Genomic DNA, 26,804 nt, shown 5'->3' with positions numbered 1-26,804 from the left:
TGCGGACGTACCCCACCTCCCGCCGGCAGAGCTGTGCCGGAGACTGCCCCCACCCCGCGCTGCTCCGGCCCGGCCCGGCCCGGCCCCACCAGGGCCCTGAGGGCCGCACAGCGCCGGCAGCCGGGCCTCCCCGCGCCTGCCTCCGCCGCGGCCTTCCGGGCACCGAGCGCCTGCGCGCCGCGGTGACATGGCCACGCCGGCCAAGCGGCGGGCCCAGCCGCAGCCCCCAGCCGAGGAGAGCGGCTCCGAGTCCGAGTCTGAGCCGGAGTCGAGCGAGTCGGGCTCGGAGGAGGAAGAAGAGGAGGAGGCGATCGATGAGGTGAGCGGGGGGGGGCGGGGAGCAGGGCCCTCCCCTCACGGCTGCCCCTCAGCCGGCCGCTGAAGAGAACAAACAAGCGGCTGTGGTGGCGGAGGTGCCGGCGAAGGGGGGGGTTCCCCTTTGTAAACCCCGTTCGAGGCGGTCGTGGGTCGGGGCCCAGCGTGGGGCCGTGGGTTCCTGTGCTTAAGCCTAGGCTGGGCCCTTCCGAGTGTTCCGCAGAGGGTTTGCTCCGGTTTCCTTTGTGTGGAAGGGGAAGGGGAGGAAGGAAAGAGAAAAATAAGGGGAAGGAGAATAAAAAGCATCAGAATTCACGGAAATAGGATTTTAACGTCTTTTTTTCTGAGCTCTCTTTCGGACATGCGGGAAAATGCATTACTTAGCTGTGGAGCATGACACTGAGGGAGGAGTCTCTTTTTTTCTACGAGGAGATGCGCGCTGACTGTAAATTCTTATTAAGATGTTCGGGTGGTAAAGCAATCTCTGATTTTTCACAAGGCTCAAATAGAGTCAATGGAGAAGCTGTGGCTGCCCCATCCCTGGCAGTGTTCAAGGCCAGGTTGGGCACAGGGGCTTGGAGCAAGCTGCTCTAGTGGAAGGTGTCCCTGCCCGTGGCAGGGGTTGGAGCTGGATGAGCTTTAAGGTCCCTTCCAACACAAACCAGTCTGGGATTCAGTGATTCTATGGTAGCATTATCGATTGTTTTAACTGAGTACATTCCAACTTCAGTGTTTTGCTAACTTGTTTTCCCTAGGGTTTCACTTTGAGTCCATGGGCTTCCTTTTTCTTAGCTGAAGCCTTAGCTTTTGTTAGTAGATCAACAAAGCAAGCCCTGCCTTTGTAAAAAACTATCTCGTGATAAAAAGTGAGAGGTAATCGTGTTAATCAGTCAAACTACCCTGATGGAAAAGAACATTTACTGTGGGCTATAAACGTGCCGCTTTAAACGGGTACTAACTTGTTTATGAAGATGCTGACTACCACTGCTGGTACTGTGTGTACTGTTCGGTGTTTATAAACGCGTAAAAGATGTTGCATTACTGTGTAAATACTGTGAAATTAAAGCTAATGGCAATAATAATATCCCCCCCGCCCCTTTTTTTTTCCTTTAAGTGCACAGTGTTCCTGTGTAAGGTAGGTAGGACAGTGGTTTTCATTGTGTTTGCGGACAGGGTTTCTTGAGTCTTCAGTCATGGGGTTTGAGGGGGGTTCTGAGTGTCCTGCACTGGTATGCACGACTGTGTTTTGTTTGCAATTGTTTGTATGCTGGAGAAATTCGCAGTATAATGCTTATTTTAACTTAGTGGTCCAATGTTTGAGGATGCTGTAGTACTATTACATGTTTCAGTTTGGAAGTCTTGATAGAATCATAGAATGGTTTGGGTTGGAAGGGACCTTAAAGCTCCTCCAGTTCCAACAGCTGCCACGGGCAGGGACACCTTCCACTAGAGCAGCTTGCTCCAAGCCCCTGTGTCCAACCTGGCCTTGAACACTGCCAGGGATGGGGCAGCCACAGCTTCTCTGGGCACCCTGTGCCGGCGCCTCAGCACCCTCACAGGGAAGATATCTGAAGGTATATTGGGTTTTCCTAGATTCTTGTGTAAGGCATTAAGGTGTGCATTGCTAATATTCACAGAATCACAGAATACCAGCTTGGAAGAGAACTCAGGGATCATGTAGTCCAACGTTTCTCAGCAAAGCGTGGCCTAGACTACATGGCTCCAAACTGTATTAATGTACTGGACATTTGTAGCTGTAGAAACTCAGAGATTTGTAAAGTCATATAGCTAAAGGCCATTTGTTTCTCCCTAATTCTTAGCCTTTTTATTTTTGCCATATTAGCCTTTCCCTGCACCACTTCCCACGTCATGTGGAAAAAGGAAAATCTCTTATGCAGATGTTCTCATCATTAAAGGGGACATGTGGTTCTGTTGCCAATCTGACAGCAGTATGATTGCCAGGCAGGGCTTGGTTGTTGAGATAGATCTTTGCTCACTGCTGTGTTGTACGTAGCCGAGTGTTGTTGCATGTTACTGTTTGCTTTGCAGGCTCTTGCTTTGGATGCAACAGAAGGGAAGAAAATAAGCACACAGCAGCAAGACTGAACAAACCAAAATATATGATGGGTCTTTATTTGCCTGTTTTGTTTTTTAATAGATGAAAGATGGAGGGTTTGTAAACTCTGTCATACCAAGCTATTATTTGGGGTAGTGGAAAAAGCCACGAAGCAAGACCAGTATTAGCAAATCTATTGCTCCCATGGTTTATATCGATTTTATGGCTATGATTTGCACAGTATTCAGAACCACTGTAAGCTGTGTTTCGTTCAGAATTTACTGGCTTAATCATTCAGTGGGATCCTTGGATTTTAAAGTACTTGGAAAGTTCCTGGGTGCTAGGACTGAATGCTGCGTATGCCAAAGATATAAGCTGTTTTCTTGCATTTATAAATCATGTGCTCTCAGTTACTTCTATAGAGTGTTCTTGCTTTGCTAGACCATGGAAGAATATCCAAACATCTCCCCTGATTTTTATTACTCCCTCCCAGGTGGCTATATACTTGTTTTCTACATTATAAACAGGGCTTTAAAGCTGTTCTCCCAGTGGACAATAAAGACTGTGGCCACGATATGGGGTTGAAGAGAGTTATGAGTCTGAACTGGTGGTAAAAGTAAGGTTCAGTTGTCTAGATTGGTCAGAAAGTGGAATACTAACTGCCAGCTCTAAGGCAAAATTTGGATCATCTTGAGCAGTGGTTCTCAGAAGACCAGGTAGGCAGAGCCACCTTGGCAGGCAGTACTGTTAGTACAGAACACCAGTATAAATGTTTTGTAGGCACAGCATTTGTTCTGGAAGGAGAAGCAGGAGTTCACATTCTGATTTTGCTGTGCTTGGGTCTCATCATGCAGCTACTGAGCAGACTTCCATTAGGATTTGAGGAAACAGCAGAAGCATCATTTTGGATGCAGTTGCCTAAATACGTGCAGCAATTTTCATCTTTAGCCAAGGCATTACACTCCGATCCCGCAGTTTGAAGAGTTTAACTGCCTGGATCAAGCCTCTACAGTAAGTCTTAAGTGGCTACAGTCAGCATAATTGTGTGAACCACATTGCAGGAACTAAGTGTTAAAGGCTCGTTCACAACACAGTTTGTAAGTTAGTTTAAAAAGTTACTTTCACGGATGCTCTCTAAAGATTACAGAAGAAATGGTAATCCCCAGCTGGTGCTGAGATTACTCAAAGATGAAAGTAAGTTCTATTTCTGATGTTGACTAATACTTCTTTTCAGGTTTGTTATAGTTTAGCTTTGTTTTGATATAACTTCTTGCCAAGTATGTTTGATATTCTCTTATTTTACCTCTTCACAGGAAGTGAATATTGAATTTGAGGCACATTCCATATCAGACAATGACTATAATGGGATAAGAAAGTTACTACAACAGGTACTTTGACTTCTTGTTAGCTTGGTTGATATAGCCATTGATAAATAATATCTAAAGAGTTATGCAAAGCCACCGGTTCACATAATCTGTTTTGTGTCATAGTTTTACTGTACTTCAGCTGATGAAGATTGAATTACAGCCATAGTCAACCCGTGTCTCCTATACCACAGTTTCAAGAAATTTACCCAATGAGCTGTAGGGCTGTTATTCTATAGTGTGTATAATCTTTCCATCTTCACTGTGTTGCTTGCTGCTCAGAAAACCTTGTTCAGTGTTAATCAGCTTCTTGGAGATCTTCCTGTAGATGACAGCCCTTAAAAAGAGACAAACAAGTAATGTGTCTGCTTCATGTGGCAGCTTCCAGTCTTCTTTTGACTGTTTCTGTTGCTCAGCCAGCATTCAGATCATAGCAAATTCAAAGGATAGCAGGTATGCAAAATGCTAGTGTATGGAGGGTTGAGGAGCTTCAAGAAGCTGATTTTTAGTCTTTACAGTATTGTATTGAAGTATTATATCACTAAATGGAAATTAAAAGTGGAATGGAATATTTCTACTTAGAGAAATTGCTGACTTGAATTTCTAGAGTGGTCCATGATGTATCATAGTACCTAAAACTTGTTAATACTTGTTTCCTGTTTTCCAGTTGTTTCTAAAAGCCCCTGTTAACACTGCTGAATTAACTGATATATTAATACAACAGAATCATATTGGAAGTATTATCAAGGTAAGAAAGAGTTTGTAAATGGAGTACTATACTTGTTATGTTGAAATGACACAACAAACATTCAGAAGGGGACTCTGGATCTGTACCTTGTATGCTTGCTTTCTTTTTAGCTTTGAGAGGAATTCTCCTCTAGGAGCTGAAATTTTCCATGCCTACTTTCAACCAAACAAGGAATTTGATTTATTATTTTGGCTGGTTTCTTTTTTACATGTGGAAGCCTTTTCACTTTTTCCTCTGAATTTTGGTGTAGTAGAATAATAATGCTGACAATGTTATGGAGAAGTTTGTGGCCATCTCCATAAGAAATAGGACCTTGTGATTTCAGGATGTATAGAGATATAGACAAGAAATATCCTGCATGCCATTTCCTTTTGCACAGAATTCTCTGGATATAGGAAAGGATTCCAAAATGAGTCCTGGTCAGGTTCTGCTAAGGCAGTGGAGCACTCTGCAGGGCTCCTGAGTTATTCCTGTCTAAGGAAGCTGTTCAGTACTGTACAGTGCTCAAGATGTGAAGGCCACGTTGCTTTCAAACCCAGACAGACAACCCCTGTGGCATAGTGATGCTGTTGTACTGTGTTGCTTGGTGTCATTGCTGTACATTCCCTTTTTGTCCTGTGCCAATGGTTTTTCCACCCACATTCATTACACTTTTCCACCTACTTCCATTACAACTGTATGACCCCCAGTTCTTTCCCCAGCTTTTTCACAGCAGAGTTTTGTGGAGCTTTTTGTTTCACTGTCAAAGCCCTGTTGCTCTGTGGGTTTTATGACTTTGCAGGTTTAATTCCCTATGTTAGAAACTGAAGGAAATTGGTTTTGCTTAAGATATTGCCGTGCTTTGTACCAAGTTGCCTCTTGTTAAATGTGAGCTATCAAATTTTAGTGCCTTTCCAAAAATCCTGCTGTGGAAGATACATGAACTGGCTGTCTATAGAGCTGGCTCTAAGTACACAGGCTCAATGACTGTAACCAGAATGTGTAGGTTGTGTGTTTGTAGAGATTATGTGGATGGTTCTCATCTGCTGAGCATCTTTGGAAAGAAAGCCATTTTTTGCTGCAGAGTAGAAATAGCAACAACTCATATTGACATTCTGTTTCTATTATTAAACAGCAAGCAGAAGTCCAAGAAGACAGTGATGATGATGAAGATGATGATGAAGTCTTTGGTTTCATTAGCTGCTTAAACTTAACAGAAAGGAAGGTATGTTATGGTTAGTTATTCCTCATTGACATCTAGACAGTAATGAGACTGTGTCTTGCTTTTCTGCCTTGTATAACAAGCCTAGGCAGCTGGATCAGGATTTTGATTTCCACCATGGAGGACTGTGGTCATAAAAGTTGCACATCACATAGCTTGCTTTCATTGCTCAAGGTCAAACATAAGGCCAGGAGTGGAATAGAGAGTTAAAACTAGGTCTTACCCTAGGCCCAGCGTAACTAAGCTGTCAGCCTCTTGTGTTTCTTCACTGTCATCTTTTGCAGCTTGAATTTTGCTGGTGAGTATACTGGTGTTGCAACTCCTCACTGCTCTCCCGTCAGTTGAGAACCTTTGTGTGCCCTCAGCTTCAGGGTTGGTAAATAATTCCAGAGAACTTGTACAGAGTGCTTAAAGAAATCACCAGTAGGTCTGTAGAGTATTCCCTGGAAGTTCACATTCAAGTTTCTTTGTGTTAATAGTTGTTGTATAATGTAAGGAAAATATACCTTTTAGTATATAAAGATACATGTGTCTTTCTTTCAGGATACACAGTGTGTTGAACAAATCAAAGAGCTGGTTCTAAGTCGGTGTGAGAAGAGCTGTGAACAGCATGTAGTTGAACAACTGAATAAGCTCCTGAATGATAGTACTAAGCCTGTGGGTCTTATACTGAGTGAAAGATTCATTAATGTACCACCACAGATTGCTCTACCCATGCACCAGCAGCTTCAGTAAGTTTGGGGTTGTTTTGACATGATTTCTTCATATTTTTTCAGCAATCTATGTATGTAGAACTATGTTAAGATAGGTGATAGTATAGCTATAAATAATGCACGAACACAAGTATTTTCATCTCATGTAAGATCTTTAGTTAATTTCTTAAATTTATTTATATCTTTAGGCTTTTCAAACTCTTTAAGACACAGGAAATCGTTGAAAAATGTGTGCTGTTCTGCTGCAGAAATAGCTGTGTGTATGTTGTAGTTTGTCTTGCAGATTGTTTTCCCATTGATCTAGGAAAACTTAAAACTGAGAATTTCTTATAGCATACTGATAATGAGACCTTTAAGGAATTAACACACTGATAGTGAAAGAAAACGTGTAGATAGGGTTGGTCAGGAAGGTTTTTAGAGAAATAAATTAGGTGCTTGAAGCTTAGCTTTGAGGTTTACCGCTAGTACAACGCTTGTCACAACTCAAATTCAGATCTCAGCCTCTGTCTTACAGGGGTTGGAGTGTTGCAGTGGTGACATGTTTAACACAAGGGTGGGCAAGAGTATTTTCTGGCTCTTCAGTTGCAGTTCCTCATGAAGTGACAGTGTGATGTACCTTCTGATGCACTGTAAGGTTTGGTTACACTCCTGTTGAGGGTATGAATTGTGTATGTAGATGTATTTTTAAATAGTATGTGTAAACATTTATTTGTCTTTAGGAAGGAGTTGAGTGAGGCACAGAGAACAAACAAACCATGTGGAAAGTGCCACTACTATCTCCTTATCGGCAAGACCTTTACAGAAGCCACAAAGAGCAATTCTAAGAAGAAGGGAGGGAGACATCAGCAGAAGGAGGAATTAATGTTTGCAAATGCAGAGGAAGAATTCTTTTATGAGGTAACGTGATTCTTTTAATTTAAAATGGTTATTTGCTTTTTACGTGTCAGCAAAAAAGGTGTTTCCCTTTATAATTCAGGGAAGGATTTTTAAAGGTATGTTCATATATTGTTTCAATTAGATCCATCTTTTTTTAGAGCAGTGTTGAGAGATGGGCAGGCAACTTACTTTTCTGTATTGAGCCCAGCACCTTTGTATTTAGAGAATGAGGGAGAGGTATGACATCCATAAGTCCAAATGATTAAATTGATCCTCTATATTGGCATGAATTTACTAATATGTTACTTGTATCAGGTCACAATGAACCTGACTATGGGATGGTGTGGCACAGGCAGTGTTCCTACATGATAGAGTCTCCAGTGCCATGAGGATAATGGAAAATTTCAGAGAATGCCTGGAATAAGCAGGGATTTCAGGGGAGAGATCAGGTTTTACTGTGGTTTGAGGCCAGTGTCTTGGCCTTGAAGAATTAAGAAACTTCATCTCTCTTTACACATATAGCAGTGCTGAAGAGATTGAATTGAATGTAGTAACAGTCAGACTTGTTGAAACACTGTGAATGGAATATCCACATTTTTAGAATGAACAAATGGTAATAAACCTGGATATTGAATTTAGCAGCATGTCTCAGGCTTTTTGAGTTTACAGAAGTCTGAAATCCCTTTTATGGGGGGAGCTGCCGTTGTCTTCTTTAATCTGAATAATAAAAATTCGAAAGACATGTTAAACTGCTGTGTCAGCTGAACAGAGAAGACTGGGTTTGTGAATTGCAGGAAGTGCAGGTTAGCTGAGTATCTGTCAGTGGGATTCAAGCTAATGTGGTTTACAACACAAGTGTTTGAGAGTGGCAGCTCAAACAACAGGTAGTAGCTTGCCCGGGTTCTCTAACTTAATCATGTGTCACAGCTTCAAGCGCTTAGAAGAGCAAAGATTGGAAAAAATACAGGGGATTTCTGTTGTTAGAGTCTCCATCAGCATCTGCACTGCATGGTAATACTTAAATACACAGATCTCTTTTGCTTGCCCCTGCATAGTTAGTCCTGTGTCAGAAAAAAAGCAGCTGTTGAGGCTTTTTTTTTTTGGTAATGCAGTTAAACACATTTCTCTTGAGATCTTTTCCTAAGCAACTGAATAGATGCAAAGCTCTGCATTTGTGTTCTTATCACTATCATAGAATGGTTTGGATCAGAAAGGACCTTAAGATCATCCAGTTCCAACCCCCTGCCATGGGCAGGGACACCTCACACTAAACCATATCACCCAAGGCTTCGTCCAGCCTGGCTTTAAACACCACCAGGGATGGAGCATTCACAACTTCCCTGGGCAACCCATTCCAGTGCCTCACCACCCTAACAGTAAAGAACTTCTTCCTTATATCCAATCTAAACTTCCCCTGTTTCAGTTTTAACCCGTTACCCCTTGTCCTATCACTACAGTCCCTAATGAAGAGTCCCTCCCCAGCATCCTTGTAGTTCCCATCAGATACTGGAAGGCTGCTATGGGGTCTCCACGCAGCCTTCTCTTCTCCAGGCTGAACAGCCCCAACTTTCTTTGCTGTGGAAAGATGATTTATCTGTTCTCTTTTGGATACCAGTTACCTTCAGAAAATGTTCAGAATACAAACTGCTGAATCTCTGAAGAAGCAGCTGTCACCTTCCTTTCCTGTCTCTATCCTACTCAGGACAAATATATTAATAAAAAGTACTAAAATACTGAGATGAAAATATTACTTCCTATTTCCTAAGGCAACGTGTCTACACAATTCTACTGGTCCCAAGTCAGATCAGGAGAGGGGAAGATGCAGGAAATGAAATCAAAAATGTACCTTGAAATGCACAGAGTTTTTCATTGTTCTTGATTCTGGAACTAAAAATATTATTCTACAATATTGCTGCTTTGTCAAGAGACTTGTTTCTCATTTCTGGCAGTGCCTACAGGATAAAGTACTTGCACATGCATCATGCTTAATGGCAAAGCTTCCTCTGTGTGATCATTCACGGCATTCTCTGGTGGAGGCTATGATATGGCTGTAATTTTATTTCTTGGGAAGAAGAAAAATGGAAGTGGATGAATTCCTTGTTAGCTATAGGGAATACTGATGTAGCCTCTATGCAGTAACAAGTTCTGGGTTTGCTTTCTGTTTTCCTGCCCCAGCATCTTTATCAACTGGACTTGAACTCTGTAAACATGTTATTGAAGAACTAAAAGGGGAGAAGCCTGTGATGCCCGTTTGTCCTTATGGCTTATGTTCCTGGAGGCCTGTTTTGTATTTATCTGTTTTGTTATTTTGATGGTATTTTAAAGACTTTTATCTAAACTGCAGTAATTTTCAGCTCAAATGGGTAGACACAAACTGAACATGCTTTTCTTTTTAACAGCCTTTCTAGTGTTTTTAACAAATTCATTTTGAATGTTATGGAGGATAGTAGATTAATTTGCTCTCTGGACTTTATAATGTTTATGTGTTATATTAGTGTTGGTGTGTATATCCTCCCTGATCATGCATAATGTTAATTAGATTGCAATAAAATAGTATTAAGTGCAGTCAGGCAGACACTTGGAGCCATATAAACCAGAGAGAAGCCTTTTTGCACTTGTCAGTTCCCTGTGCTTTATTCTGTTCTTGAAAACATTATTGAGGGAGCAGAAGAAAAGCTCTGCTATAACCAGACTGGAATTGATTAAAGGTTTAGGGCCTCCATTGCTCAAATTGTTTGTTGTTGAGCAAAGCCACTCCATTAACGTGATGGGTTTTCCAAAATCAAATTTACAACCTTGAGATACTGTTGGGAAATAGCAAACCTAAAAGGAGACTGGAGTTTAACTTACCCCGCAAGGGAAGAGGTTAGATAAGTTCTTCTAATTAGGAATTCAGCTCATGCTTCTTAATCTGACTTGTGTGAGAACTACAAACATTTGTTAGATAAGTTTTTCTTCTCCATCAGGCGTTTTGCCTGGGAAAGCTAATAAAAAAGGACTGTTAGATCTGTATGCAGTATGTATCCCTGGAATGAAATAATGCACATTATGGACACCTACCTATTTGAAGCATCGTCATTTATAATATGTCTTTTGGTGGCTCCAGCCGTCTACAGGCTTTACAAGAGCTTTCGAAATTCCACTCAGGATTCATGTCAGTGCCCATTCCCTTAATGCTTCATTTCTAGTGGCAGTGTGAAAGAGGGGATTACTGTACCACATATTCTTACAGATAACATTAATTTTAGGAGCAGTTTTAGAGTAGGCCATGAAAATAGCAGAGCCTGTTCGGTGCTACAGACCTTCTCTGTTACCCACACCAAGCTGTCATCTTTAGGGAAGGCTCTACTCCATGTTCACTCTCTCCCTGTTCCTTTTATCTGGCTTTTGGCTGATCTCCTAAGGCTCAAAATTACCCAGCTACTGATTTGTTTGTGTTCTGGGTCTGAAGGTCTGTTTAAAGGCCTGATATTCCTGTTACTGGTCAAGGATACCTGCTAGTTGGCACAAAAGCTTCTAAGGGTCAGCATTTCTTAATGTGATAATAGGGAATAAGATGTTATATTAAAACCACCTAAAAGTAGGCAGAGTAAGCATAATAAAGGGGCTTTCTCTCTGCCCCTTAAGTCTTTTTTCTGATACCAAACTATAATAATAGCAATCATTTTAGAGTTTAGTATGAATGATATAAATCCTGTGGAAAGCAAATAGTTTGAAACACTTAACAGTGGATTCTCTTGAAGGTTTTTTTGGTGGACCTTCTGAAAGGGAGGAAAATAACTTCTTAATAAGTGTGTGCATCAATAGGGTCATTGTTTTTACTTTGATGATGTATTATCTTCATTCCAGTGACAAAATTGGATCCTAACGCATCTCTTTCTGTTGTTTAGAAAGCCCTTCTGAAGTTCAACTACTCCGTGCAAGAGGAAAGCGACACTTGTTTGGGTGGCAGATGGTCCTTTGATGATGTACCAATGAAACCCTTGCGTACTGTTATGATAGTTCCAGCTGATGGAATTCATGCCATTATGGATAAACTGAAAGACTATCTCTCAGTCTGAGATTTCCTATAAACACTGGGTTTTATAAAGCAGCCATGCAGAACTATGACTTTAGGGTTTTCAGAAGGCTGCTGTGGTATTAATGTTTTTTTGCTGCTCAAATGCTTCCTCTGTACATTTAGAAGACAAGGAGATGGTACAAATAAAAATATCTATGAAATTAATATTTTTAAATATTCTGTTTTATGGTATATTGGTATCACCATTAAACAGTCAATAAAAAAAAAAAGTGTAACAAGGAAACGTGAAGATCTGCTCCATATGTTTTTAACCAAAACTAAATTGTATATTTTTGTTATGAAATAACACATACATAAGGAAGAAAAAGCTTTTTTCTGTATGTTTCTTCTGTTAAATACATTTATTTCAAAAGTTTGAAATGATTTCTTGGGTTAAGATGGAGATGGATATTTCATGTACTGCTTTTATTTGTATTTGTCTGATGTATGATGGTTCGGTCTAAATTCACTGAATAGTACATCTTTGTTCAGTGGGAGTGGGAAATTGTTCATTTTCTTTGTCATCATTAGTTTTCTGTTCCTCCTTCATGGCTGAAGCAGGTGACAAATGATTGATCACCTCCTGCAGAATATCCTTGCTTTCACTGGGAGGAAGGTTGCTAAAGTAGTACTGAGGAACCAGCTCCACGAACCTGGTGAGGAAATAAGACAAAACATTGTGAATATCTTTTAATTGAATTGGAAATGTTTGAATAGCTATTTCCAGGCTTGTACAAAAGACAGCAGCAGCATGGTGCTGGTGCTTCAACTCAAACACAGAATCTGCAAGATGTAGTAATAGTGTGTGGTTTTGGGAGACTGGCAATGTACTCAGTCCATACTTCAGGTGACGTTCATTCAGGTCTCAATGCTGCAGATTGAATTAAATAGTAACTTTTCTGCATTTGAACATATTTGTGGTTCAATAAAATGATGAAAAAGGCTTTCTTAGAGGCATTGGAAATAGAAAAGATAGGACAGTGAAATGTATATTCTTGATGTAAAGAGATTTTTGCAGAAGGAAGACTAGTCTTCTCTTGAATCCATAAACAGTTGATATGGAATGATTTAGGTGGCTGGGTACATAAGATATGTCAGGAGAAAGATTTGCTGGAAAATCGGTTTTCAGGGAACAGAGATTTCCAGTAAGATTAATCTATGAGTACACAGCTCTGTTAACTCTTCCTTAATGTTTTTTTTTGCTTTATATTTTACCTTCTAAGAAACTTTTGCCACTTGTCAGGTGTTTATTCAGTGGATGCATTGATTACAGTTGCAATGGCAGTACCTGAACAGATCAGCACGTTAGGAAATACAAAAGGCTGGCTTACATGATGTTTTGGTTTGCATGAAAAGAATAGCGATGGGGTGAGATCACAGTTCTTCCCTTTTTTAACAGATGTGAGCTCTAATGCAGTGAGTGTTCTGAATGACAGGGCAGACAGACATCAAGCAAAGCTACACACAGTGACAGAACAATACTGGCAACAACGAAATTACATTTATCCCACATATATTCACTAGGGAATATGAAAAGCGTGAAAAGCAACCATTTCTTCATCCCTCCAGTGATGACAGCTTAGCTATTAGATCTTAGGCAAAAGCTTTTCCCTCTGAGGGTGTTGAGGCGCTGGCACAGGGTGCCCGGAGAAGCTGTGGCTGCCCCATCCCTGGCAGTGTTCAAGGCCAGGTTGGACACAGGGGCTTGGAGCAAGCTGCTCTAGTGGAAGGTGTCCCTGCCCGTGGCAGGGGCTGGAGCTGGGTGAGATTTAAGGGCCCTTCCAACACAAACCAGGCTGGGATTCTGACTGGGTAGTTTTTATGACAGGTAAGGGAGCTGCTTGCTCCAAGCGTTCTCAATGTACAGCAGATATCTTTAACAATTTTGTGACTTAAGTTGTGCTTTTGTGCTAGAGGTATGGCTGAAGAAACAGTTTCATCATTGTTAACTTACAGATCAGGTGATATCTCGGAGACTACTCGGATGGAATTGTCTTCTGATATACTAAACTCATGGAACAAAACCCACTCTGGAATCTTTCTGCTGTTATAATAAGATGAGAAAGGATGAAGCTGGGCCACTTGTCTGTGTGTTAACATTAAGTAGTTGCCTGAGCCATCCACATCACGAGCAATCTAAAAACCAAATATGCAAGGAGTTGTCCATTACTTCATTGGTTGTACAAGATGCATAGATCAGTATTTGCCTATTGTATTAAAACCAGGAATTAAACTTGCGTTCAGATACTTTGAACTAGAGAGCCTCAATATCAGTATTCTTCCCAAATATCTGTGGGAAAGAAATATCTGGATACTATGAAATGAGGCTTGGAGTTAAAGAAATTGTTCATCTGTATAGTTGAAAGGAAACTGCAGTAGATGAGGGCAGGCTTATACAGTAAGTATCTGAACTTGGCTTTGAAGGGTCTGTAGGGAAACTGATGTATTAAAGGATTGGAAGGCTTTAAAATACAATGTGCAGCCCTTGTAGTAGGGTAGGTCGCACGGGTCATTTTATTAGGTGGAGTGTAGTGATGTGAAGGAAAGCATGTCTTAAAGTGGGAATAAGTCAATCTTATTTATGTATACAGTTACAGTTAGTGTACCTCCTTTGGCTGAGATGAAGAAAGCTGTATGTTATGTGTGCCTAAACATACTAAGTTGGTTCTTGTTTTCCAGGGTATTTTCACAGCAACAACTTTCAACGTCTGAGAGAATATTACAAGTTAAAGAGGTTTCTGAAGGAAAATAGTTCTTTGAGTGAAAGGCATATTGACAGTTTTCCTCTTGCAGTGAAGTGTGTGGGCTTCATGCTGTGATAGCTGAACCCCAGAGAGAAGATTGGAATTGGCACAAGTGTTTGATACGCTGGAAAAAATGGCTTTTATCCTTTCTGCTGAGCAAGGTTTCATTACCTAACTTAACTTCTCTGAAAGCATTCTGTCTAACATAACAATGCAGTAAGATGAAGCCACAGCATTTTTCCTTACGTGCATAAAGTAACCAGATAAGAGAGATTTCTTAATGCTGAGTATATTTTCTTCGGATCCAAAGTCCGGTTCTGAGATGGGAAGTTCAATTCGCTTCATTATCTCCACTAGTTCAGCTCTGATAATTTCTGCCATCCTCAGGGCAGAGCTGCTTAGAAAATAATCACGACACCATTTCTCAGTGCTGTAGTCTGTGGAGGAAAAAAAGAGGTTTGGCTTAAAGCAAAGTCTTTGTGATGGGTACTATCCATAGAGATACTGCTCTGTGAAATGCTCTTTGGTGCAATAGATCAAAACAGAGAGCGGCTGTGTCAGAGCTGTCAATATTAAGGTAGCAAGAGCTGTATGGACAGCTTGGGCTCACTGATGTTGTGAAGTGAGGGGCAGTACTTGATACCCTTAAGTTTACAGATTTGAAACTGTATCTTTGAATAAAACTATGCAACATCTCTTATTTGGTCTGTAAAGGGTAAAAGGAGTAGCAGCTGTGTTTCCAGGCTTTCAGGATATGGAACTGGAATTGCACCTATAGTGCTAGTGATGATCCTGCATGCTGGGAAAAGACAGGTTCTCTTGCACCTCTCCAGCATTTAACATGACTGAACATGAAGGAACCCTACTGTCCTTTAAGCTTTTGCTTAGTATAGGCAAATTCATCACTCCTCTGCCTAATTACTGGGCTTAGGCTAAATGAACCTGAGCAAGATGCTTGCACACAGGGAAATGCTGTGAAGAGCTTCTGTCTCCTGACTTCTATTTGGTTTCCTGTAAATCTGAACTTTGATTTTTTTGCCCTTTAAACTTTAAGTTGAAGGCTATCAGAAAGCCACCAGAACTGTGTGGCTGCTGGGGGAATCCAGCCCCTCCTCAACTGTCTTTGTGTTGTTTTACATCTTAAACCTGGATTATCTGCTGTTACAGGAGGAACCATCATTCTGGTTTTGTACAATGTCACTTCAAATGACCATTGTAATAGTGTTTAGGTATCCTTGTTGGGTGATGTATGCTGTCCTAGGTCATTTTCAGCTAGTTAAAAACCTGAAACTAATATTCCTTTGTACTGGTTAGGCCAGGTTGGATGGGACTTGGAGCAACCTGCTCTAGTGGAAAGTGGCCCTGCCTGTGGCAGGGGGTTGGAAGTGGGTGAGCTTTAAGGTCCCTTCCAACCCAAACTGTTCTATTTATTGTATCTTTGGTTTCTCCCTGCAAGTCAGCAATTCTGGATGGAGTCATTCAAAGAGGGCCTATGAACTAAGTGCCAACAATGACAGCTCAGGTTTTGGGTTTGTTCCAAATTGCTTACAACTTGCTTCACATCGAATGCTCTGGGTACACTTACATTGGCTTGTGGAGTTTGTGCTGGCTTCCTTGAAGGCGTTGAAGACGTTGATGAGAGTAAAGTGGTCTCCTGCAGGGTGGGAGAACTTTCGCCAACAAGTAAGAGCAATCTCTTCTGTTCCAGGAGGTGCGTGTAAGAAGCAGTGAGGAGCTTAGGAAAAACATCAAAGCAGTGGTTATTAAGGCACATAGGTGCATGCACAAGGACGAACTCCACTGGAATTCTTATTTGGCTTCCTCAGTTCCTTTTAACCTTCAGTGTAGGATTGCTGATGGAGAGCTGAATCTGTTGCATTCACTAAGGTCTTATTTATATGGATGTCCTTTCAATCTTAATTTGTGCCCTAAACACAAATGAAGGTGAGCAGCTTTCTCCTGCCAAAATGCTTCATAATGGCGTGATCCAACTTATGCATAATCCAAGCGTGTGGTTTCTTTAATGTAGAAAGAAACAATCTATGGATGTAATGCCTTAATTTGGGGCTGTGTGTTGAAATTTGTGCCTCTCAGTGCATTTTACATGTGGTGCTGTGCAACATAACTGTGTCTTTCAAGATAGTTTAGCTTTATGAAAACCGAGGTGTGCCCGTGCACAGTCATTGACATTTGTTGTATGTGCTTAAAAACATTATACATGTTTTGGCCCACTGTTGAAAATCAAGCCAGCTTGGGCATAGAACCAAGTTGTTCCATAAAAACAGCTAAAGCAGCTTGGTGCCCTGCAGGTTCATGTCCTTGCTGCCTAAGACTGGTTTCTGGGTCTAGGATATCCCCTGTGGGTAGAGCAAAGTAATGCCATAACAAAATACAGGCAAGGTTAAGTGGGTGTTGAGCAGTCAATAGTTCAGCTCTCAGGTATTAGATACTAGGCAGAAGCTCTTCCCTGGGAGGGTGCTGAGGCGCTGGCACAGGGTGCCCAGAGAAGCTGTGGCTGCCCCATCCCTGGCAGTGTTCAAGGCCAGGTTGGACACAGGGGCTTGGAGCAAGCTGCTCTAGTGGAAGGTGTCCCTGCCCGTGGCAGGGGTTGGAGCTGGATGGGCTTTAAGGTCCCTTCCAACACAAAGCAGGCTGGGATTCTGCGCTGTCCTGCACTGTCTGCTGGGATGCCAAGAGGTCACCATCATTATTTGCTGTTTGAATTTCTGGAGCCATTGTCCTCTCAGTTATCCTAAAATCTTTGATTTTCTGCATCTTTGATGTATTAAGATTTCAATGGCAGCATTTGCACAATGAGTAAGTAATAAATATCTGGGGTTTATGTGTTGGTTTGAAAGCTCTCTCACATCTAATGGAAAGCTCTATAGATAACAACCCTACCCAGACTTCATGTGCGCAGCCTTTGGGGCCAGCTGGTTTGTCTCACAGTGTAAGAGCACAGGATCCATCAGGAAGGAATGGTACGGATGCTTAAAGTTGTGTTATTTGTATAAAATATCTGATGTGAAGAAACAAGATCACAAAGTAATTCTTTGTGGGTCAACAGTTCAATGGTGTTCATCATTAGAACTTCCTCTAATTTGCTGCTCTAGTCAGTAGCAAATGTACATGAATATGAGATAAGAAGGTTCATTTTGAAGGGATGTTGTGCTTTCTGACAGATGGCTGGAAGCTAATGGGGCAGCCAGAGCATGGAAATGGTGTGCTACATATAAATTCATTACTTGCTTTACAATGCATGCTTAAAGTCAAGACTTAAACAGCCAAAGATATTAATTTACTTGAAATAAGCAGGATGTGAATAACAGAAGTTAGTCTTTGGCTTGCGCTTGTATGAAGGGGACACAAGCCAAGCAGTAAGATGTGATTTACCTGTTACCATGGCCGCGATGGTGAGCATTTCATCAACACACTCAAATTCACATGAAGCCAGAATTGACTTTGACAGCTGTGGATCCAGAGGAAATTCCGACATAATAATTCCAAATTCAGAGAGGTTTCCATCATTATCCAGGGCTGCAAGATAATCGAGGTCTTCCAGAGCCTGCATCAGGCTTTCAGGAGCTGATGAAAAGGAAAGATCATTTAAATCCTTGAGAACGACTGCATATGAATGAGGGGCCGAATTCTCATTGCAGTTTTTCAGCTGTGTAATTCCTGTGTGAAAATGATAAAGTCAGCTTCTATCATTTGACAATGAGCGAGATGAAAAGTAATAAATGACATGAATGGGATGGGAATTGGAGGAAGAAAATAAGGGGTAACAATTATAGGGCTGCAAATAACTTTGTTGGTCTTCTTTGTGTCAGAGCAGGTTCTGTCTGAAGTCAGACACAGCAGTGGATACTTGCACCCCATGTCAAAACCTCCTCCCACTATTGGCATTCTCCAGGTATTTCTGTGTGTGCATGCTCATTCCTTTTAAAGAGGGGTGGTCGCATTTGAGGGGGGCTGAGGGATACACAACAGCTCTAGGAAAGAGGATTATATCCAGAAGACAGCCATTTGCAGCACTTGTAGCTGTCTCATTGTTCTTGCAGGTGTCTGGAGTTCACTTGGTTGCCTTTTTGTAGTTATTATTGGTTTACAGAGTTTCTCATGATATCAGAAAAAAAATGGGGACATAGTAAAAGACAATCTCTCCCCAGCTGTACTTTCTCACTGCATAAAATTCAATGTTCCATTTTCCCTTATTATAGGTTATAACTTTCTTACAAGATCCATAGGTAGAAGTGAGAACAGTGAGGCAGAAAAAACACTGAGTGAATACAGGAAAATAATTAGGTAGGCTGAGAGACTAATTTGGGTAAAAAGTAGGAAATAAATGAATTTGGGCCACGCAACGTGCAGGGAGCATGAGTAAGAGACACTGAACAGAGGCAAACATAAAGGAAATCATGAGTTAAAGGTGGGCGTCTGAGCAGAGGAGAATGAAGACTGAAGTGATGAGGTTTGTATCTTAGATGTTAGATAAACCCAAGTAGAGGCCTGCCAGGAGTATTGAGTAGGGAGATCTTCTGCACACGTTGAACACTGAGCTTTCAGGATAAAGTGGTCCACGTGTGCTTTTTCTAAAGACTGCTGGAGTACCAGCAATGAATTCAGTTAATTGTGCAATTGATTCAGTTTTGATCAATGGTATATTTAGTTTATTCTATGAGTCCATAAGTCATAGTATTTTCTTCCTCTTTCACGGATGAGGGTGAATGAAATCAACAAGATTTGAAGAAAATGGCTTATACACACAGACATGAATACGGGTTTTTAATCAGCCACCATTGCATCTCATCAGATGTTTCTCAGTACGCCAAAAGATGGCATTTGTAATAGCTCTTCTGAATCTCTCAACTGGATGGGAGTAAATAACAAAGGAGTTTGACACTCTTCTTTCTCATTAAGCATCTTCCTGAATTTCACCTTTACCATCTTTTTCCCACTGTTTTGTGCTTTGCTGCATCTGAAGCAGTTGCAGACAGAATCAGCTTATTGTATCCCCTAGCCCTTTACTGTTAATGACTGCTTTTTCTTTTGGTAAATGGTGCCAGAAGAAAGTGAAGCCTTATTCTATGATTTTTCTTCAGATTTTGAAAGGAATTAATTGACGTGTTTTCTCAGCAACACTTTGTTCTACTGAAAGAACATTCCTTCACAATTGCATGATAAGAAAACATGTCTGAAAGGACAGGATTAAGCGAATCAGTACTTAAAATGAGAACTTGAGAAGGTCTGTATGAAATATGTTGTTGATGGAAGTAGGTCCCTTTGGCAAAACAAGCATAGAAGAGCTTTATGTACAACCATGGTAGCTGCAGGCCTGGGACTACAGAGGGTGAACCTGAAAGCTGAGTAGAAGTTGTCAAGCCTACACTCTTGGAAGTGTAGCTACAGCATGGAAGACATTGATTGAAGCTTGGGAACTCTTGAAGTGTGAAGGCTCTTTCCTCCCAGCTCTTTCTAAAGGTAGATTTCTATGCCAGTTCTCATTGTAATGGTCAATATTTTCAAGGGGTGCCAGCTCATTTAAATTCATAACTGCTCTCCTATCACTGCAGCAACTTTCTCCTTATTCCAGTTTCAGGAACTGTTGGATATTTTCTCTTAACAAGTTAAATTCTAGTATTGAAATTGGTAGCAAAAATTCCACTACAGCGGGACTTGGCTTCATCCCCAGCCTGTCATACCCAGCACTGGGGATACTACTGACTGCGCTGGCAATCTTACAGGCTTCTGTGGACTGCTTCAGTTTGCATATTACTGTCCAAAAAGTCTAATAACAAAAAATCAAACCACAGCCACAGCTATCCCCCCAGGCAGGGTGCGTGTTTGTTCTTGTATCTTCATTAGCGTAGGGCTAGGAAGAAGTTCTTGCTTGAGCTAATTATGAAAGGGAGCCTCTCTTTGGCAGGCTACTCCAGCATCACGAAGATGAAAAGCAAATCAAGCCTGTAAGGAGCTGGTAGGTCACATTTAACCATAACGCCATGCTTCAGGCACTCTGCTTTCCTGCAAGGGAGTCTTGAGTTTGGGTTTTTCCTTTGTTGGCAGTGAACTGGCAGTCTGTTGCCATCACTCTGTAATTGACTACTTATAATGAAATCAATACAAAAGTAAATGGGAAGCAAGGAAGGACCTGCTGGTTTTAACCCTTTTCACAGACTCCCAGCCTGGTTTGTGTTCGAAGGAACCTTAAGTCTCACCCAGCTCCAACCCCTGCCACGGGCAGGGACACCTTCCACTCGAGCAGCTTGCTCCAAGCCCCTGTGTCCAACCTGGCCTTGAACACTGCCAGGGATGGGGCAGCCACAGCTTCTCTGGGCACCCTGTGCCAGCGCCTCAGCACCCTCACAGGGAAGAGCTTCTGCCTAAGAGCTCATCTCAGTCTCCCCTCTGGCAGGTTAAAGCCATTCCCCTTGGCCTGTCCCTGCAGGCCCTTGTACTAATGTGAAGGGAAAAGACAGTTTGTTAATTCTCCTTATATGAGCTTCTCCAGAGCTTCTCCAGTGTGTAAATCTATTAGTGTTGTGACTTCACTTGATTTTGAAACACTTCCTATTAGTTTTCGGCTAAATTCTCGCAGGAGTCTGTAAATTCCTGTTACAACTGTGGATCTGCTTCATTTCATTATTAGAGTTTATATCTCTGCCTGCACAGCATGCGGGGTTTTTGTCTAGAGAGAACGTTACCATGCACACGAGGTTTAGTGGGATAAAAGGTGAGCCCTTGCCAAAACTAAGGCATCTGAGAAGAAAATGCTGAGGGAGTTTAAAGGAATTAAAAGTAACAGCTGATGAAGAATAAGAGTCAGTGACAGGAAATGCGTATCGGTGAGTGAAAATACAGGGAGATTAAGAACAGTCATTCAGACATAGAGTAATTACTAGGAAATCATGGGAAGCTAATTTCCAGAAACCAACAGAGTGGTTTGTGCTAGAACTCACAAAATAGATGGTTATATGGCAGCCGATTTCAGTCCCCTGATAGCATCAGTAATTTGCGTGTTTATGCCCTAGAGTTGGTTGCCTTGAGATTTATAAGCACAAATTACTTCCCTAGTTTGCTGTGAGTGTTATAAAGAAAAGGAAAAGAAGACTCCTGGTGTTTTATTGTGGTAGAAAGGACAAGATAGTAAAGCAAGATTAGAGCAGGTGAAGGAGCAGTAACAAAGAAATAGAGCTTTCAAGTATGGGTCTGTGTTTTTGAGGGACTAGGTCAATAAAAAGGCATTGTAAGAGCAGCAAGCGCTCATTTGAGAGTTCTTTATGGTATCGTTCCTATTTAAATCAAAACTGTGATAAAACAAAAGTAGTGCAAATATTTAGGTGGGAAAAGCTCTTCTTTAAATAACAGAAACCTGTATTCTCCTATAATGATTTCTAGCAAGCATCATCATTTTCAGGTGTTTTTGTCAACGCCAGCTACTGCTGCCATAGAGGGCTTTGCGAATTGACTGTTGCTTTCATGGGAGCAGAGTTAAAACCAAGCTTTGAAGATGCATCCTATGCTTTCAACAAGAAACTGTCACATCCCTGGGAGTTTAAAAGGTATCTTCTTATCTGATATTCTTTCCCTTGCCTGTGTTCTTTGGCTGGTTAAGACTGGGCTGCTCTGGACTTGTTTCAGGGAACCCAACCAGTTTCTATATACACATCCTACTCTTGGTCATTCTGAGGCTTACTAAAGCAAATATGTAACTAAATTTTAGGGCTCAAATCGTTTATCTGAGAGTTTCAAGCTGATTTAAAATGATACTCTTCATTTCACAGTTCCTTGTAACTTTGACATGACAGCTATGTTTCTGCAGGTAGCTGCGCCTTTATTCTTTCCAGTAACACATCCTACATGGCTGAAATTGAAGTGCTTAAGGTGTCATAAAATAAATACAGAAGTACTATTCTTGGTGCATAAGGAACCAAGGGATTCAGTGACTTTGACCAAAGTTCTGTAATACGTGAATATTGGAGACAGGGATTGGAGATCATGAACATGAGCTGGCTTCAGTGTGCGCTCGCAGCCCAGAAAGCAACCGTATCCTGGGCTGCATCAAAAGGAGCGTGACCAGCAGGTCGAAGGAGGTGATCCTGCCCCTCTGCTCTGCTCTTGTGAGACCTCACCTGGAGCATTGTGTGCAGTTCTGGTGTCCTCAGCATAAAAAGGACATGGAACTGTTGGAACAAGTCCAGAGGAGGCCACGAGGATGATCAGGGGCTGGAGCACCTCCTGTATGAAGACAGGCTGAGGAAGTTGGGGCTGTTCAGCCTGGAGAAGAGAAGGCTGCGTGGAGACCTCAGAGCAGCTTCCAGTATCTGAAGGGGGCCTATAGGGATGCTGGGGAGGGACTCTTCATTAGGGACTGTAGTGACAGGACAAGGGGTAATGGGTTAAAACTTAAACAGGGGAAGTTTAGATTGGATCTAAGGAGGAAATTCTTTCCTGTGAGGGTGGTGAGGCACTGGAATGGGTTGTCCAGGGAGGTTGTGAATGCTCCATCCCCGGCAGTGTTCAAGGCCAGGTTGGATGAAACCTTGGGTGATATGGTTTAGTGTGAGGTGTCCCTGGCCATAGCAGGGGGGTTGGAACTGGATGATCTTAAGGTCCTTTCCAACCCTAACTATTCTATGATTCTATGATCATGAATTCCATGTTTTTTAATAATCCATTCAACCACTGCATTGTGCTATACATAGGTCTATAGGTCCTGTGTTCTGGTCTCCTACCTTATGAAAATGTTGAGTTTGTAAAATACCTTCTCTTTGATGGATCTTTGCTTTCCAGAGAAATAACTGTTATAAAGTTCAAGCTGACATGAATGTCAGGTGAAAGGATGTTGTCTTTAAAGAGCTGATTCACTGCCTGGCAAACCACAGTTTTTTCCAGCTTCTGTTAGGCTTAACAGCTTGAAGAACTGCCAAAGTAAGGGGAATGGCTTATTCTGTTACTGTGTTTTAACACTGCTGCATGGATAGCAAACTGAAGATATGGAGAAATTGAGTGCCAAAGGTTTTCATTCTGCAAGGACCAGCTTCTGTGCGCAGATTTCATCTCGATTCTCCTTTCCCCCCCCGCCATATCTTCTGAGGTAGGGTTTTTAGGAGTCTGTCATGCTCTGAAGCCACCAATTCTATAACCATTCTTTGACATTATCGTTGATCATTAAAAATTACTTTTCTTTGCAGTCTTTACATTCATCATAGAATCACAGAATGGGTTGTGGTGTTGGAACGGAGTTGGAAGCTCATCCAGTTCCAACCGCTGCCATAGGCAGGGACGCCTTCCACTAGAGCAGGTTGCTCCAAGCCCCTGTGTCCAACCTGGCCTTGACATTTAAAGATTATTATAAAATGGCATAAAAGATATTTTTAATCAGTTTGGTTTCTTTTATTGCTCTTTATAAATGACTTGAGAGTCCAGCTTTAACAGCACTGGGCTACCCCTTCTCAGTTTAGGGATGCCCTTTATGGTACCAGTGCCCTGTTCTAACCAATTGGCTATGTTGAGTGTGGTATGTGCTCAGCTACTGCGCTATACATGCTGCCCTGATTCCCATTCCTGATGCCCCTCGTCGCATGGATATGGGACTGTTGCTAAAGGGCAGGGTGTCCAGCCTATAGTTTGCTTCCTGAGGGATATTTGCTGTCTGTTTCTTATCTCATTCAAGTCCTTTTATGCTTTTCCACTAATTTGTGCAGTACAGACTATGAAGTACGTCCATGTCCATGCTATTAAAGAGCCTTTCATTGGGAGATACATATTACACTTTAATGCACTAAATTGAGAAATTAAAACATCACAGAATCAACAAGTGAACTTAAGATACTAAATCTGCCTTGATCTCTGGTGAGCAGATCTTACACAGCACATTGAGTTTCTGTCTTTGACAGTCTGTTTCTAATGAACAAATACACAAATGACTTTTGTTGCTGAAACCATTTGAAGTTATACCTGTTTGTACAACTGTTGTTATTATGGATATTGTTCTCAGTGGCGTTATAATAGCATAGCTCTCAAATGTCACGGTACCCATGACCATCCACTGATAGTTTAAGCTGAAAATTGTGCAGGATAAATCTGCACAAATGCAGAATCTGCAAACTGCCTTCACCTTGATTTCTTACAGAATTTTTCCATGGCTTCATCCTTGTACTGATTTTCATAGTTAAAATAAGGACTTTTCCAGTGATTTACAAAACCACAAAATGTTGCTGCCATCCAGGGGAAAAGAGCTCTTTTGTCCCATTATATCACACAGTAAAGACGTGGCTGATTAACTGATAAAAACTTAACCACATCCTGATGGCAGTGGCACAGGAATTCGAATAATGCTCTTCAGAACTGCAGAGCCAAATACGTTTCCTATGGCTCATGTATCCTGAAAAGGGGAACAGGGCTGCTGCATTTACTCATCTCGATGATAGCGTGAATTAAACACAGCAGCTGTAAGCCTGACACGTCTGTTGCTTGCATAATGCTGTCGTGAGTCAGAGTTAACCCAGGCTTTTGTTTTTCCTCAAAGAGCATCAGGGAAAACCCCTCATGGACACTGTTGCTGAGCAGAAAGAAAATGTTTTACTGATGTGAGTTTTGTTTCTTTACTTATCTGCTGTGTGTTCGCTCCTTCATGTGCAGGGAACGGACCGCGAAGTACATTTCCCTTTGGATTCTTGCTATGAATTTCAGTGTACTTCAGGTATGTTTGCTCACTTGTGCATGGCCATATGTGACTGTCATCTCAGTGAAGACAGTAGTTTGCTTAGGAGAAATTCAACTTGGGTTAAAAGAAAACCCCAAATTCTCCACCTGTTTCAATGCAAAGAGAACTTGAGAATGTTTGCTGAGCAGAAACAGTGCACAGAGTCATAGAAACCAGGCTGAAGGGACCTCAAGGATCATCTGGTCCAACCTGTCTAGGCAAAGCACGACCTACACTAGATACCCCAGCACCTTGTTCAGCCAGATCTTAACACTGTCCAGTCATTGGTTGTTCTCATTGTGAGGAATTTTCCTCTTGTGTCCAGTTGGAATCTCCCCAGGAGTAACTTGTGCCCATCACCCCTCATCTTTTCCATGGGACTCTCTGTGTAAAGGGAGTCTCATCTTCTTTGTGGCCACACTTTAAATACTGGGTTACCATAGCATAGGAAAGCCTGTGGGATGTGTGGCACGTGGGGCAGGCTGCAACGCGTTTACACCCTCTACTCATAGGGAAATGAAGTCCAAGGAGGCAAAGAGATACGGAATAGGCAAGCCCAGGACAAGCTGTGCTGGTGAGAAACAGAAAGGATAATTTGTGGTGTTTTATTATCTGTATGCTCTGAACAGCACTTGGTGTTAGGCCAGGTCAAACCAGAGCACACAGAAAGCCTTGTTTGCTTGTTTGTGGGGTTTTTTTTTCTGGTCCAGCTGATCTTGTGCCATGTTTGGTTGAGAGTAGGCAAATTGGCTTTGTATACCTTGGTGGTAAATGTGAGTATGAACTGTTCTGCCCAAGAGTTTTCTTAGGGTCAGAAAAGCCACCGTGCTTGTTTTGTGAGCTCGGTTGCTCATCTGTTTCAGTTAGGTCTGTATACCATCTCGGAGACCCTTCCTCAGTCTTTTTCATCAGGTTAAAGAAGGCTTGTGCAATTAAGCTGACTGCAGCAAAGATAATGAAGCCTTTTGGAAAGCTGAAATCTCTTGCTCGAGAGAGGATGCTTTCCTCCTCTGAAAGCTCTTGTCTTTGCCTCCTCTGCAATACTCCTGCAGTACACAATTCAGAAAGGTGTAACATCTATTTGACCTTACGACTAGCAAAGAAAAACTTCAGGGCTACCCTTTAACTGGGTACCAGAGCTGGGCAGCAGGGGCTTCATGGTGTGACTTTAGGGTCAGTCTCTGCTTCTGCTGGAGGATGTTGTGCTTTAGCCCCTGGAGACCAGTGCACCACTGAGTGTGTGCAGCAGGTTGGGTCCATCTCAGCGCAGCATGAGAAAACCTGGGCTTTCCCTGGCTGAGATCCTTGGGCCAGAGCTCTTGGGAGGTTGAAGAGTCCAAAAGGAGGTTTTATGTGCTTGAAAGCTTGAAATGTGTTTTGAGTTCTGTAAGTTGGCCTAGTACAATAACTAACTCCCCTTATGAATTCGCTTGCTTCAGCATTCCTGTTTCTTTCAAACCTGTTTCACACCAGGTACTTCAAACTGTGTATTCTGATAGTGTGAGCTTTATGGTCATCTCTGGAGAACTGGGGTAGGGATAGAGCTTAAGTGTTAGGAGGGAAGAAGTTGCCTGCTTGGAAGTGGGAAAAAGGAAGTCCCAAGGCAAGGAAAGCCCATATGTGATCTCTCCTGGGATAAAGGAAGAGTTGTACTAGACACTTTCAAATGTTTAATGGTGTGGGGCCTGAAGACGGGGAGAAGAGCAGGAAACTGGGTACTTTCTCATCTCCTTTCTGTGGAGCCCCTACAGTGTTTGTGGGACTTTTTGTTCAAGCACTTTGTCTAACTTTCCTCACATTGTTTCAATAATTCCTCACACTTTACAGTACCCTGACCTTACACTTTTGATTTGGTTAGCAAAAGCTTTCTCATATCTGATGTCCATCCAAGTAAAGCTGGTGCTTTCATATGTCTTTACAGTTTTGTCCGTGTCAGCAAGATGCTTTCTTCAGCTGCATTATCTCAAAAATACAGAGAGAATTCCTACATCTGTGAAATCCTCAAGTGCCTCTAACATT

At 41.9% G+C, this 26,804-nt stretch overlaps 2 protein-coding genes across 5 annotated transcripts in view; one reads left to right on the top strand and one right to left on the bottom strand.

The window, feature by feature from the left end:
* Window positions 1-142: 142 nt before the first annotated feature.
* BCCIP (BRCA2 and CDKN1A interacting protein) lies at window positions 143-12,668 on the top strand. 2 transcript variants are annotated; one of them, XM_057408697.1, is made up of 7 exons: window positions 143-319; window positions 3,685-3,759; window positions 4,403-4,483; window positions 5,598-5,687; window positions 6,228-6,415; window positions 7,117-7,294; window positions 11,164-12,668. In XM_057408697.1, the coding sequence occupies exons 1-7, from the start codon at window positions 188-190 to the stop codon at window positions 11,332-11,334; spliced, it is 915 nt and encodes a 304-aa protein (XP_057264680.1). In that variant the 5' UTR covers window positions 143-187; the 3' UTR covers window positions 11,335-12,668. The 2 variants fall into 2 exon arrangements, with proteins under 2 accessions (XP_057264680.1, XP_057264681.1); XM_057408698.1 differs by lacking the exon at window positions 143-319 and adding an exon at window positions 1,803-1,889.
* The window catches only part of DHX32 (DEAH-box helicase 32 (putative)), a 28,838-nt gene continuing 13,717 nt past the window's right edge, over window positions 11,684-26,804 (bottom strand). For 2 of the 3 annotated variants that reach the window (XM_057408694.1, XM_057408696.1), the window contains 5 exons: window positions 17,471-17,662; window positions 15,663-15,812; window positions 14,324-14,514; window positions 13,288-13,469; window positions 11,684-11,986 (listed from right to left, as the gene is read on the bottom strand). In XM_057408694.1, the coding sequence (XP_057264677.1) occupies window positions 11,800-11,986; window positions 13,288-13,469; window positions 14,324-14,514; window positions 15,663-15,812; window positions 17,471-17,662 (902 nt within the window). In that variant the 3' untranslated portion in view covers window positions 11,684-11,799. The remainder of the gene's footprint in view (window positions 11,987-13,287; window positions 13,470-14,323; window positions 14,515-15,662; window positions 15,813-17,470; window positions 17,663-26,804) is intronic. The other variant, XM_057408695.1, reaches the window with a different exon arrangement.

The sequence above is a fragment of the Pezoporus wallicus genome, unplaced genomic scaffold (assembly GCF_028554395.1).
Source record: "Pezoporus wallicus isolate ANWC-B61680 ecotype Strahan unplaced genomic scaffold, APGP_CSIRO_Pwel_v1 contig_13954, whole genome shotgun sequence".
Lineage (NCBI taxonomy): Eukaryota > Metazoa > Chordata > Aves > Psittaciformes > Psittacidae > Pezoporus > Pezoporus wallicus.
Note: the sequence above shows the minus strand (reverse complement) of the source record. Positions and strands in the feature narration are given on the sequence as shown.